The 14,901-nt window shown below is 43.1% G+C and overlaps 1 protein-coding gene across 4 annotated transcripts in view; it reads left to right on the forward strand.

Moving 5' to 3' along the window:
- Nucleotides 1-14,901, forward strand: part of LOC115075664 (hexosaminidase D-like) — a 60,455-nt gene that overhangs the window by 14,209 nt on the left and 31,345 nt on the right. For all 4 annotated transcript variants that reach the window (XM_029576256.1, XM_029576253.1, XM_029576254.1 and 1 more), the window contains 4 exons: nucleotides 9,345-9,423; nucleotides 9,919-10,015; nucleotides 13,416-13,665; nucleotides 13,922-14,031. In XM_029576256.1, the coding sequence (XP_029432116.1) occupies nucleotides 9,921-10,015; nucleotides 13,416-13,665; nucleotides 13,922-14,031 (455 nt within the window). In that variant the 5' untranslated portion in view covers nucleotides 9,345-9,423; nucleotides 9,919-9,920. The remainder of the gene's footprint in view (nucleotides 1-9,344; nucleotides 9,424-9,918; nucleotides 10,016-13,415; nucleotides 13,666-13,921; nucleotides 14,032-14,901) is intronic.

Below are 14,901 nucleotides of genomic sequence, written 5' to 3' on the forward strand. Positions count from 1 at the left end.
ATAGGTCAATAGGTCTCTGTTTTTGGAGTATCTACTATAGCTGCCTCCTTCAGGGATCCTGGCATATTCCCTCATCACTCACCCCCCCCCGGGACTTATAAAAACCTCAAGCCTGGGTGATTTCTAGGAAGGAAGAGACTTAATAGCCCACAGAACCTCAGAATCTGTAATAGCAGCATTTAACTTTATGAGGTTCTGTTGGGTAACCCTTGGAATTTGTAGGTCTTTGAAAAACTCAGCAACTTGACTCGCATCTATAAAGGCTTTGATAAAATTGTGCAAAGATCTGAGATATCTCTTTGACAGTATGAACGACGGGCCCCTTAAAATCTCTCATAACATTAATACATTTTGATGAATGTTGTCTCACTAAGGGCCTCATTTTCCAAGCCGCTCACACGCGATACTAGGATGGGGGCGGAGTCGGCCCCGGAAGAGGAGGAGTCGGGGCGTCACCGGGGCCGACTCTGCGCCGACGCCGCGGACAGCGAAAAGGTAGGTGCCTTTTCACTGCCTATTTTGCTCCCAATAGCTACACCTCCTATGGTGGCGCTATTGGGTGCGATCGCTGCCGGCTAGCGCAGGCCCGCCCCCCGTTTCGGCCCCCCGCCCCTCATCTTCTAAAGTATCGCAGGCCCTAAGTTTCCTATATCAAACAGTATGCAAATGTAAACAAAAAATAAGAAAAAAATATATATATTCTTTACTTAATGAGTTAATCCTATAATTTACCATTTCTGCAATAGAAATATCATTCAATAATAATAAATACAATGTCAATAACAAAATACAAATATAAGCTACTCGCCAATGCCATTCACTCTTCACACCAACCCCATAACTCACCTCTCATCACAAACTACACATCTCACACATTTTTAAAAATTCAGTACCCCAAAAAGACAATCCAAAAATGATGAATCCAAAAGAGGAAAAATATCATGAACACTTAACTTATATTTTATGTCCACAGTGATGAACACATCAACGAAGAAGTCCCTGGTTCAATGTTGCTAAATGCCAAAGGTAGTATCTTAAAGAAATGTTCCACCGGTTGCATTTCAGATGTTGTCCAGTCTATAAAGTTTGCAGAGATTATGGAATCCCAAACAAGTCTCTAAAATGGTATCCAAATGCCAAACAGGCATACTTCCTTTCACTATACAGAAAACTCCCAGTGCCGGCTCAAAATCACCATGTCGGCCGGTAAAAGGCACCCGATGACTCCTTTTCCCCTCCTCTAGTTGTTCAAAGGCCCCTGATGCTGCAGCGTTTCGGCACTAGTGTGCCCTCATCAGGGGAACTCAATTAAAACCATCACATCAAAACGCCATCCATCCATCCAGAATCAACATGGCGAGTTGCATTTGCTTACTGTTTGATATAGGTTATTGAGGTTGTCTATAGGAAACAGTAGGGGTGGTCTAAGGCATTGTTTGACAGTCTCACTAAATTTGCCAGCATTCTACCTGACATATTCCCAGAACAGTAAAACTTACATGTGCTATATTGCAAGGATTTGTAAGAACGCTGTTACAGACCTTCCTCCTGTCTAATCACCCCCGAGGGATTAGCAATTAAAGCTGCTTTACATTGTTTTAACTGGGCGGTCAACTGAAGTATCTTAGCATTTATCCTCTTCTGTTTAGCTTTCACATAACTAATTATCTTCCCTCTTAATATCACCTTTGCAGATTCCCAATATAATACTGGGGTATCAATATACTGGGCATTAGCTTGAGGAAAAAATTGACATTTTTCCCTTAAAAAGTCTGGGAACAAGGCATCATATGCCCTAATTTCAGTTGATCTTCTTTCGAGGTCCAGCTCACTGAACAGGATACAGGGGCATGATCTGATATCACTATATTTTCTATTTTAGCCTTAGTAACTATTGGAAACAATATTTCTGAGAGCAAAATATAATCCGTTCGAGTGGCTGTATCATGTGCTCTTGCATCATCAGGAGTCTCCACACATCCATCATATTTAGATGCTTACATAGAAAGGTATCCCCTTTTCTGTTACTCACTGAGGCTTTAGAAATAGCCAGCAACCTATCATATGCAGGGTCCACCATACAACTGAAATCACCCCCAAATTCCACCAATTTGCCGCAATATTAGAAAAGAAAGCATGATCATAAGAATTGGGTGCATAAAAGGAAGCCAAGATAATTCTTTTCCCCTGTAAGGAGCCCCCTATAAATATATTCCAAATATATAACCTATAAATATAACCCACAACCTCGCCTTCGATGCTAAAGCAATATTCTCCTACGTATCCAATCTAACACAAACTAGCGTCCCATCTATCCCCAACGACCAAGCACAATCCAAAGCGGACGAACTGGCACTCTTCTTCCAAAGCAAAATCTCAAACTTCTTAACTCTTCTTCCTCCATGTCCACCCTACTCTCCTAGCTCATATCATCTCCCAAATAACGAGATTTCGCTTGAATCGTTTGAACCCACTACCGCTCTGGAGATTCAAACTCTGCTGAAGAAAATGAAACCCTCCACGCACCCTGACGACCAAATTCCAACTAAAATACTCTTGCTGATACCTGACACCATCTCCAAACCTCTGGCAGATATCATAAACTGCTCCTTATCACAAGGAATCTTCCCAGACGCCCTTAAACTCGCCTCTCTTAAACCTCTTCTACATAAACCTAACTTAGATCCCAATGAACCTAATAACTTCCGCCCTATTTCTAACCTACCTTTTATAGCCAAGATAATGGAGAAATTAGTCAACTCACAGCTATCGGATTATCTCAAAGACCACAAAATACTCCAATCTACCCAATACGGGTTCCGTAAGGCACGAAGCACCAAAACCCTACTCATCTCTTTGACTGACCACCTCATCATGGGATTGGACAAAGGACAAACCTTCCTACTAATCCTCCTTGACCTTGCCGCGGCTTTTGATACTGTAAACCACTCCATCCTCCTCGACCGACTAGCAGATATCGGAATAACAGGAACTGCCTTTAGTTGGTTCAAATCTTTTCTCAGTAACAGAGGCTTCAAAGTCCGAATACACAACAAAGAGTCCCCTTGCATCAACTCCTCCCAAGGAGTTCCTCAGGGCTCCTCCTTGTTCCCCACTCTTTTCAATATATACCTACTACCTCTGTGCCATCTGCTAACCAACCTAAAACTAAGTCACTTCTTATACGCTGACGACGTACAAATCCTGATCCCAATAACAGAATCCATTACAAAAACAATCAAATACTGGGAAAATTGCCTCCAAGAGATCAACCTCCTCCTCTCTCTAGCCTAAACCTTATATTCAATCCAGCCAAGACTGAAATCCTCCTCATCTCACCGGATGACAGCAATACACCTCAAAAGTCACTCAAAAATAACTTTGTCACTCAAGCTAGAGACTTGGGAGTATTAATCGATAACTATCTGAATCTAAAAACATTCATTAACCACACAACCAAGAACGACTTCCATAAACTGCAAGTACTAAAAAGAATTAAACCTCTTCTTCACTTTCAAGACTTCAGAACGGTCCTCCAAGCTGTCCTATTCTCCAAGATAGACTACTGCAATTCCATTTTGCTAGGTGTACCCACCTCATCAACCAAACCGCTTCAGATGCTTCAAAACACGGCGGCCAGAATACTGACAAACTCGGGCAGAAGAGACCACATCTCCCCAATCCTAAAAAATCTTCACTGGCTATCTATACGTTTCAGAATTCTACACAAGTCCCTCACAGTTATCCACAAAACCATCCACAATCAAGCATCTCTTAACCTTCAACTCCCACTCAGACTACACACCTCATCCAGACCGATCAGAGAGGCCTACAGAGGATCCCTACACGCCCCTCCAACCAAAGCGACTCACCACATAACCACAAGCGAACGGGCCTTCTCTACAGCGGGTCCAACTATTTGGAATACCATTCCCCCTGAACTTAGACAAGAACCCTGCCTACCTTCTTTTAGAAAAAGGCTTAAGACTTGATTATTTCAACAAGCCTTTACATAAATTCACTGATTACCAGAGCTAAGGCCCCCGATTCACCACAATGAATATTTCTAGAACTCGTAGAACTCTCCAAATAACGGGCGTATTTTCAAGTTACCTATGCTCTGTCGTCTTCTTCCCCCAGTTTTGTTCACCCCCGTTTTATTGTAACTTTTTTACTTCTTTACTATGTTAATGTATTTAAGGTTATCGTTCCCCAGTTTTCTGTAAACCGACATGATATGACTGTCATGAATGCCGGTATAAAAAAGCATCAAATAAATAAATAAATAAATCTCCCACCTGGATCTTTAATTTCTTTATGCATTTGAAAATACAAATTTTTATTGATTATAATCCCAGCACTACAACTTTTGGTGGAACCCGATGCATAAAATACTTGGCCCACCCATATATGTCGTAACTTGAGATGTTCTAAGTTTGATAAATGGGTCTGTTGCAAAGAAATAATATCCCCCTTAGTTTTTGTAAATGAGTTAAAACCTTTTACCTAATTCCGCCACATTACACTGAAGAAATGTAATCTGTACTGGTTAATATAAAGATTATCCACAGAAAGATACCATATATACCCATGATAGCCCCACCTGTCCCAGTTTCCTCAATCTTGGAGGAGCGGGAATATATAATTAGTGCAACTACGATCCCAACACCTATAAGAAACAAACTCAGCAAACCCTAACAAAAATCGCAAACCACACCATCTTCTATAGTGCCAAATGGAGCTCTAAGATCACAAGTATATTCGGGTGCCATCAAAAACCTCAAATATATCAACTGGAATTTCCAGCTGTAAGCTATAAACATTTTGAACTTCACATACTGAAAATACATTGCATGTTAAAAAGTGCTCTTCCCTGATCACTCTAAACTGGAAAAGAACCTTCTCTTAGCCTAATTCTCCACTGAGTGACACCACTGCGTCAAATAAAGATTTCTTCCTATTCAGCCATCAGCAGCTGAGGGTTATCGGATATCTCTTAAATTCTCAGCATCAGCTGGCAAGTCTGCTTGGACACTTTTGCCATCTACCCACATTCACAAGCGGGCGGGAAACAGCAAAGAGAATCAAATATTCTTGCGAACTAATTTAGAACAGGCTAATGAGAAGGCCTTCCGTCGAGATATCTTGAAAAATCAACACCTTGCCATTCTGGTAATTAACCTCTTTCTTGCATCGGTAGGCTTGTAGAATTTCGGTTTGCCTGATTGTAGTTGCTTCAGCCTTATGCGATGGGCATTTTCCTCAACAATTTTACCTGCCAATGATTCAGCTGCAACTACTTGGAGCAGCCATGTTTCCAAAATAGAAGCCAGGTCAGTATCTGAAACTTTTCTGGCACCTCCACAAACTGCAAATATTTCTCCTTGACTGATTCTCTAGATTGTCAATCTTCTCAGCTTGCTGGGCAACTAATCTGTGGGCCTCTTGCAACTGCGACACTATGCTCAAATTTCCATCCTCCAATACTGAAACTCGATTTGGCTTCTCTTACTCTTTTTCCCAACATTGAGCATAGAAGATTTTACTTCAACAGAATTTTCGTTTATTTTATTGAAACAATTCTCCAAAGCTGACACAACTGCTGCTGTGAGTTCAGCAATCAGCGTGTCTGGCATCTCCTTCTCTTCCGCATCACGCTTGTCGGCCATTTTGTCCTCGGGCAGCTTAGATTTTTCTTTTTCTTTTAGTTTACCCAAATGGGTTGTTATAGTCGGCAATGGCTGCAGTACCATGAATTTGTCCATAGGTTCTCTAATCTCCAGCAATTAGTTAACTGTTGTGAGACAAGGAAAAGCTTGAAAAAGAAGTTAGAAGCAGGGACGGTACCTGGAGCTCCTACTTACTGCGTCCTCCCTGCTCACCGCATCATGCGACCTCCATGGTATTTTTAAACAATTTTCACAATTAATGCAAAATCTTTACCTTTGTAGTGTAGATTTTAGGTTGTTTTTTTTAAATATTTTTCTCATTTTATTAAAGTCTTCCTTTTGTAAGTTAAATGCTAGAACAGTAAATATACTTAATATTCTCCTTCCAGTTATTAATTCAAATTTGAACACATTATAAGTACTGTTGCCGAGCAGCCCCACTGCCATTCCATCTCACACCAAATTCTGCATTCCACAAAAATTAGATCTAAAATTTCTCCCCTCTCGTCAGTTCTCAGGCTAGCTGCTTCATGAAGCGGTCATTTATTTCATCTAGAACCTATTTCTCCCTAGCATGTCATGATGTGACATTAACTGAGTCAATATTGGGGTCATTGAAATCTCCCATTATTACTGTGCTGCCAAATTTGTTAGCTTCCTTAATTTCTTTAGCATTTCGTCTGCTATTCATTTTGGCTAGGCAGATGGTAGTATATCCCCACCACTATACTTTTACATAGAAGCATGATAGCAGAAAAAGACCATCCAGTCTGTCCAATTAATTTTACATTATAATTCTCATCACTTCCCAATCACACATGGAATTTCCACCCATTAAAATTCTACTATGTATTTAATCTCCTGCAGGATCTTTATTCTGTTGGACTCTATGCCATCCATAACATAAAGTACCACCCGTCAGCAAGTTGATCCGCCCTGTCATTGCAATATAAATTGTATACTGGTATAGCACTGTCCCATTGGCTATGCTCCTTCCACTAGGGCTCTGAGATGCCAATTAAGTACATTCCAACTCTCCCACCTTACGTTTTAGGCTTTTCCCATTAGCATACAGACATGAAAGGGGAGGGGCTATTGCTAGGAGATTTCAATCTGCCAGATTACTGAGGTGTCTTCTAGAAGCAGGGAGATCCTGGGATTCTCTTCAAGAAGAACTATTCCACCCACACCAGAGGGGGCTGCAAGTGGACCTGATGGGGTAGTGGATGGTCAGCGGATGGTGTGGGTCAGCATTAGAATGCAGGAGATGAAGGTTCATTCAGAGACTTTAGGAAATGGGGGAGTACCTCAAGGAGTTGTTAGCTGGGGGGGGGGGGGGGGGAAATCACGTGATGTGCTCCAACACAAATTTTATGCACCCGACGTAAAATCCGTCGTCATCCTTGTTGTCTGTCCTTTGTTTAAATAGTTAAAAAATGAATTGTTAGCTGAATGGGAAAACCATGGGAAGTAGAGCAAGATATAAGGGCAACTTACCTTTTTGTCAGGAAAGTAAATAAAGGCAAGAGGTAAAAGAGGCCACTTTTGTTTTTCTAAAGACATGGTTAGCATTCATTAATGTAACCTCACCCCAGTCTGCCTATCCTGCATGGGTGGGGACATAAAATAATTTGCTTGTCTTTGAGGCTGGAACCTCACTGACTAGTTTTTTTCATATTCCTCTTACTCCCAGGGCTGGATCTTCGTAGTTTCTTGGAAGAAACACTTCCAGGACCCAATGCTGAAGACTTCTTACAGTGCTTATCCCCGTTTACTCAGGTTAAAAGCATTTATTGGTATGCAGAATAAGACAGAGTATTGGGAAGGAGAGACCGTGACCTGGCAGTCACGGTCAGAGCTCCTTTAGGTTTCTGCTTGCACATTAGTTGCTTCTATAGAAAATGTCTTTGTTTACCAGTTTCCTCTTCTCTCAGCAGCATGACAGCTGGATCTGCTTTCTTTTCTTCTTAGCTAGCCCATTACTCTTGTCCCCTGCATTAGTATCTTTTCCTGTTCCTACAGGTTTTTATCTCCTGTCTGAGTTTCAGCCCCACCATGGTGCCCACAGTTTTGATGCGTCCCTTTTGTCTGGTTGTTAGATATCCCCACTAGCAATGTTTCTTGAGCAACACCGTTGCAGTTCTGCACATATACAATATGTCTGCTAGAGCTGTCTCTCACTGTGCCCAGGTGGATAAGGTTTCGACAAAAGCCAGAAACTGCTTGGTTGGATAGGGAGAGGAATGGTCAGCTGGAAAGGGGAGGTGATATTGCCCCTGTATAGGTTCTTGGTGAGACCTCACTTGGGATTACTGAGTACAATTCTGGAGACCGCACCTTCAAAAGGATATAAACAGGATGGAGTCGCTGCAGAGAGAGGCTACTAACATGGTCACTGGTCTTCCTTCTAAAGCATATGGGGGTAGACTTAAAGATCTAAACATGTACACCCCTAGAAGAAAGGTGAGATAGGGGAGAAATGATAGAGACATTCAGATATCTTAAAGGTTTCCATGCACAGGAGGTGGAAAAGAGGCTCTAGAATGAGGGGTCATGAGATGAGGGTGAAAGGGGGTAGACTCAGGAGTAATCTTAAGAAATATTTCTTTACAGAGGGGGTGTGGATACATGGTGGAGACCAGAACAGTATCCGAATTCAAGAAAGCCTGCAATAAACTCAGGGAATCTCTGAGGGAGGTTGGAAATTGTAAAGCTGGATTAGTTGGTGTGGATGGGCAGTCTGAATAGGCTAGATGTTTGTTTGTTGCCCTCAAATTTCTATGCCCCTAATTTCAATGGTTCTCTTTTATGTGTCTGCATTTTGAAATGCCACTAGCTGAGCTGTGAAGTGTGTGTGGATCCTGATCTATGTATTTTCCATAGGTCACCTGATTCACAGCCTCCCTGTACCTTTCTGTTGAAAGATTTGACCAATTGGCATAGAAAGGAATTTTGTTCTAGAATGGGCAATGCCTTCTGATCCGCTGCAAGGCTTGTGTTACTTCCTAGAAGTACAACAAGGGCAAAAATACCTGATTCCAGAGTGATGCCTCACGACTGGAAGCACTGTGAGAGGGTAACCGAAATGGGCAGAAATACGCTGGAGTTGGCTCATAGCCAAAAGGCAGGCAAGAGTAGTGTTCTGGAGCTGGAAACTGCATCCTTCCAGCAGTAGCTTAGAAGCTCTGGTGCTAGGGAGACTACTCTGTAGCTCATGTGTGTATTTAATTTGCTACTAAGCTTTGGATTCATTAATAAATAGTTACCAGTATGGCTCCTAATACTCAACCTGAAATTGTGGTGAGCTGAGCATATCCACTTCTCAGCCTGGTATTATGGTGTGGCAAGCATATCTAGATCCCAGCCTGGGATTATGAAATAGATGATGTTTACCATTGTGTTATTTGCACAGGTATTAAAGGAATGTTTGCAGTTTTTATATTAAAAACCAGTGCCAAGTTATCTGGCAGTGATTGGCTATTTCCTGTATCTGACGGAGCTCAGTTCCTGTGAGCATGTGATATAGAAAAGCAGAATGGGCCAGATGTCTGCTAGCAGTCTGGAGTTGCCGCGTCCCTCTCTGTGAGCTCCCTGACGCAGAGCTCAGGTGTGGTGCTTAGCGTGAAGCAAGGGCTTGTGTTTATGGTTGGTAATGTACTTCCTTCTTCCTTGTAGCCATCCTTCAATAAGTGAGCGTCAAGAGCTGTGCTGCATCTCGCTGACTGACTGCAGAAGTGGACCCTGCAGAGCTCAGGTAAAGAGGGGGAGGCTGTGTGTGGATTTCTCCCTCTCCTGCCCGTTTACAGCTCTTGAGGGTGGAGGACTCAGCTGAGACTTTCTATGTTGCTCTGTGGTGGAAGAGCGTGGGGGCATCTCCTGCACACGCTGGGTGTATTTCTATGATGGCTACACACAGTCCTTCAGTATCTGCTATGCTATCACTTCTGTACCTGTTAGATAATTATCCTTTAGATTTTAATCTGCTTTGAGGCGTTTTTGGTTAAAAGTGGAATATCAAATGTTTGGAGAGACTGAGAGGGAAGGAGACGGGAGAAAAAATTCCTGGGTGAGATTAGGCACCTTTGTGGTTCCTGCAGATTCCAGATGTAGTGCAGTAATTATAGCGTTAGAATATGCTTGTAGCTGTCACCAGGATCCGGGGGAGGGGTGCTGGGTGCTCCTGTGTTATGGACACCCAGGGCAGGGTGGCAGCAGAGCTGATTCTTGCATTTTTGTATTTGTCTTATAGGAATGTCGTTTCTGAGAAAACATAAACTGACAGTGCTGCGCCTTCTGGTGCTCTTCATTCTGATGTTGGCGGTTATCAAATACATGTTGCGTGACAGGTAAGGTGACATTTCACCCTCCCGGAGTCTTTTCTGCTGACAGCTGCCTTGCTTTTCGTTCTACTTCTCACACACTGAAGCTCTGGGGACTCTGATGTTTATTTGAGGGAGTGCTGCCACCCTATGGGCTTGGTTGTATAGTTTTATCTTTTTCCAAATTAAAAACCTAATCCTCTCTTTGATAGGAAAGGTGCAATTAATTAAAATGTTGATAATCACAAAATGGCTTTATATATTTCAAGTTCTCCCATTAGTGATTCAAGGTAAAAACCTACAGAAATTGAATAAAGCCATTTCCTCCAGGATCACAGTGCACAAACGTTATCGTCCAGTTCGATAGGGGGCCTGGGGTGTACCTGATTTTAAATACCCTAATTTAGCGTGCTGATTGAGGCAAGCACATGATGCTTCACTTTATACAGCTTTGGAAATAGAGAAAGAATTGGTGAATCCGTTGGCGCTGTTTCAGATTAAACACAGGAACGAAGACAATCATGAAGGTCACCAAGAACAGCCATGCAATTCAACCTGTGCTTTGGGCCTGGAAGATAGAAAAAACTTATCCCCAGAGAGTTCCTCCCAGTAGGGAGTCTCAGGGATGAAGGGGACAAATGGGGATAGTGTCGTGCCTTTGTACAATCTTTGTACTTAATTTATAAGCAATATATAGGATACCCTTTGAGTTCTTCTCTGTCTCCATCTATTGGAAACGAGGCTGGACTGATCCGGGTATGTACAGGGAACAGTCATTAGAATCTGTTCTGATCCATAGCTCTCTATTCGCTGTTCAAAGTCTTCCAAGGATCTGGCTAGCTTGCCTAAAATTATTCTTTCACAAAACCGCAGTGTAACATATAAAACATGCATAATAAAACCATATAGAAAGGAGGTCACGTGATGTGATGAGCATGATCAGATGTAGGACTTAGAGCTCTGGGTGCCACCCCCATAACATTTCTTTTTTGCTTGATTCTTTGCTGGGTACTGCAGACCTGTTTTTGCTGTTGCGTTTTGGTCTTAATTGTGGTGGGTGGCGTGGGTGTGAGCCCTTGTTGCTGTGGCGTCGTTAACACATCCTGGTGGGTGAACTTCCTAGGCCTACGCCGACAGCTGGCGAACGTGCCTTGTAGTGGGACAGACTGGAGCTTCACCTATACCAGCCCTTGGGTTGTGGTGACCGGCAGGGTTTAGATAGATCCCTAGGGCAGTCTGGAAGACAAGAGTTCAAGGGCAGCCAGAGTCAGGACAGGCAGCAGACAGAGGGGTCAGGGCAGGCTGCGGACAACATGATCAAGTCCAAGCAAGAGGTCAAAATCTGAAGAATCAGACCAACGGTAGACGAAAACACACAGACACCACCGGACAAGGAGAAGAAGACTTGTTAAGGCTGGATGGGAGGCCTAGACAAGGCAAGGAAGCTGGAACTCGAGCAACAGCACTGCCAACTTGGGAAAGCCATGGTAAGTTGTCTGAAGAATATAGCAAGGGCTGGGTGACATCATCAAGAAGCCCCGTGGGGGCTTTCTTGCTGTGGGAACTTGAAGAAAGGGAGTTGCTTGTGCACCCGTGCCTTAGGAGGTTCTAGGACAGGAGCAGCAGGGCAGCCTGTGGGGCGTTGGGGCCTACTAGAGCCACAAATCATAAAAGGATATGGGCAGATTTTTGGAAAGGGCTATGCCTTGCACACAGGAATCCTGACAGCTATTGTACACTCTACTAATCTTTTTGTTTGTATGATTTCCAGTTCATATGTTTTTACTTGTTTCCTGCCCTGAACCCATAAATAAATAAATAAATAAATTGTGATTTCCTTGTGCCTGATCTGGGTGGAGCTTGGATACATCCCACTTGTCTGGACTGATCTGGCATGGATGATAAGGAAAGTGAAATTTAAACTTATCTGTTAATTTCCTTTCCTTTAGTCCTGCCAGACCAGTCCAGAACCCACTCAGGGAAACTAGTAATCAAGGCTGCTCAGTCTCACAAGTTCAGAAACTAGCAGCAAATACGTTTTTGCCCTTTATGATGGTATTTGTCCTAATCATGACTCTGGGGTAAAAATGATCTAATTTGTGGGGATAATGACCATGGAGTGGCTTCATGGCTGCATCAGGTTTTAGTTGTGGTGGTGATTTGGAAACCAAAACAAACAATTGCTTTTGGTTGTTTAAACTTTGACTTAGGATACTGAAGAGCTGGAGACAGCACCAGACTCCTGTACGGAGGAGTGAAGTCATCTTTGAGCTTTTTTTTATTGTCTCCATCTGCCAGCATGGGGACCATAGCCCACTTGTCTGGACTGGTCTGGCAGGTCTAAAGGAAAGGAAATTAACAGATTAAATTTCTCCATGTTGCAGCAAACCCAACCTTAACCACCAGATTTGACGTTATGGAGGAAGCAGGTCATTAGAAGAGGTGGATCTGAGGAAGATGCAGCCTTTTTGGAGTATCTGGAACCTGATTCTAGCTTCTATGCCTCGCGGTAGAGAGTCAGGATTTTACAAAGATAATTGACTGACGTCAATAGAATTTTAAAGACTAAAGTTTAGAACTCCTATGTTTAAAGGTAGTTTTGAGACAGAGATATGTGGGGCTTATTGTATAGGGAAAAGGGAATATGGGGAGGGGAGTTGGTTATGGTTAACGTTTGAGTTTTCATTCTTAGTACAAATATGTTTGGCTTTCATGATTTTACCTTTCATTTAAAAATACGCATATGCGTTATAACAGAGAGCGATGGTAAGAGTGTAATTTATTTTGCAAAATATAATTAAATAAAAAATCCAGTTTTACAGCTAAGGAGTGTGGGTGAGAGGCGAGGGGCGTGCTGAGGGTTCCTGGAAGTAGTTCCTGCACTTATCTTGTGCATAATCAAGATCCTCTTTTTTTCATTCAGGTTTCTATTTCATTCTTCAGAAGGAATTGGTGCTTAACATATATGAATGTTGTACAAAGCATTGCACAGGTGTAACATGAACAGATGTCTGGGGAGGCACCTTTAGGTCATGGGACAGGGCTGGAAGGAATTAATGAGTAGGACTTGCCTGCTTCAAAAGCATTAAAAGAGACAAAATCTGGTTTATTAGGACAAATAAGAAACCGCTATAACTAAGACTTGTGACCGGGCTTGGCCACTGCTGGAGACAGGATGCTGGGCTTGGTCTGGCCCAGGAAGGCAGATCTTATGTTCTTACCTTGTGTAGAAGTTAGTTGAGGCCAGAGTTGGAGCTGTTGACTTTTGATGCAGCTGTCTAGCTCTGTTACTTAAAGCCAGGTAGGCTGTGTGTCGGAGACTTGTTAGTAGAAACCTCCGGAGCCATGGGGAGAGGGAAAATCTGGACTGTTTCTGGCACTTTTGCAGTGTCTGCCTTTTAACCTTTGCTGGTCTGCTTGTGTGAAGTTCCCAGCGGCAGAGGCGAGTTCAAGAGCTGATGAACAACAAAGTCAATGAGTTTTGGGGAAAGGGCGGAGAGAAGCACGAGAACCTGGAAATCAGGCAACTGCCGGCACAGCCCCCCAGAGAGTCCGAGTCCCAGAAGAAAGCAGCGGACATCGAGAGGGCACAAGCCAAGGACTTCAGCACCACGCAGATGAGACTCGTGCACCTGGACCTGAAGGGGGCAGCTCCGAAGCTCTCCTACATGAAACAGGTGAGAGGTGAACACAGAGCACCTGCATGTACACCTGCTCACCTGGGCTTTAATTTATTTATTTAGAAAGCTTCCTTTCTGCTCAGATCCAGCAAACCTGTTAAAGGCGAAATACAAAATAAATGTTCCCCTCCTTCACCACCCTAGGGAGCAGTTCCTCTGGGAAAAAGAGACGTAGGGGGTACAATTTCTGTGAGGCTGGAGAGTGCACCTCAGGAGTAGAAAGTCTAATAATCTTGGCTGTCACTGCTTGCAGATTTTCCCCCTCCTGGCCAAGCTTGGTGCCAACGGACTGCTGATCGAGTATGAGGACATGTTCCCATATAGAGAGGAGCTGGAGGTCCTTCGCTCGCCCTATGCGTACAGGTGAGCCTGGAGGGAATGGGGCTGTTTTATATGGAAACTTAGTTATTTATTTATGTGGATTGGTCAACTTCACTGCCAACTGACCAGCCCCAGGAAGCTTAATCAGTCTGCAAGTGAGTGATCTGAATAAACGAATATCCTTTTGCCAGGAGGAGTGAGAAAGGGGGCCTCAGGCTGCTACAGCAGGGGGGGAGGGAAGTGGAGAAATGAGCCATGGTTCTTGTGTTTTGTTTTTTTAATATTTGGTAAGCCGGTCAGCACCAAATGACCTTGCTAACTTTCTCTGGGGTAGCTGTAGCCGAGTATATTCAGTGGGAAACTTTTCCCTCTGAATATTGGGCTTAGGTTATCTGAGTGATATTAAAATGATTAAACTCCTCTTAGTTCACACCCGGCACTCCTGCCTTCCCATATCTAAGCACAAAGCTGTGTAAGAGTCTAAGCAGGATCAGCCACCTCTGTGCTTCTTCTCAAACACTTGGCCTCTCAGTTCTCCTGTGTCGCCTTGATTTTTTTTTCTGTCGTCTCAAAGGTTTAACAGCTTGGCTATCTGAAAACCTTAAGGTGCAGCAGGGGGGATTCATATGCTGGTGGATTTTTTTTAACTAAATATAAAGGTAAAAAAAAAAAAATACCACAGCATATCACAAATCTGTGTAGGGCATCAGGAAATTTACATCGTAACATTTTCAGAGGAAAATGTATGCAAATTTTATCCAAATGAGAAAATATGTATGGGTGGCCTTTTCAGAAAATTCTCCAATTTCAACATTTTGCAGAAAGAAATCTATCTCTGAGAAGGATACAGAGTCTGTCACTTCTAGAAGGGAGGGCTCGGGGATACAGCCAGGCTGTCACTGCCCCAAGCTG

The sequence above is a fragment of the Rhinatrema bivittatum genome, chromosome 14, assembly GCF_901001135.1.
Source record: "Rhinatrema bivittatum chromosome 14, aRhiBiv1.1, whole genome shotgun sequence".
NCBI lineage: Eukaryota > Metazoa > Chordata > Amphibia > Gymnophiona > Rhinatrematidae > Rhinatrema > Rhinatrema bivittatum.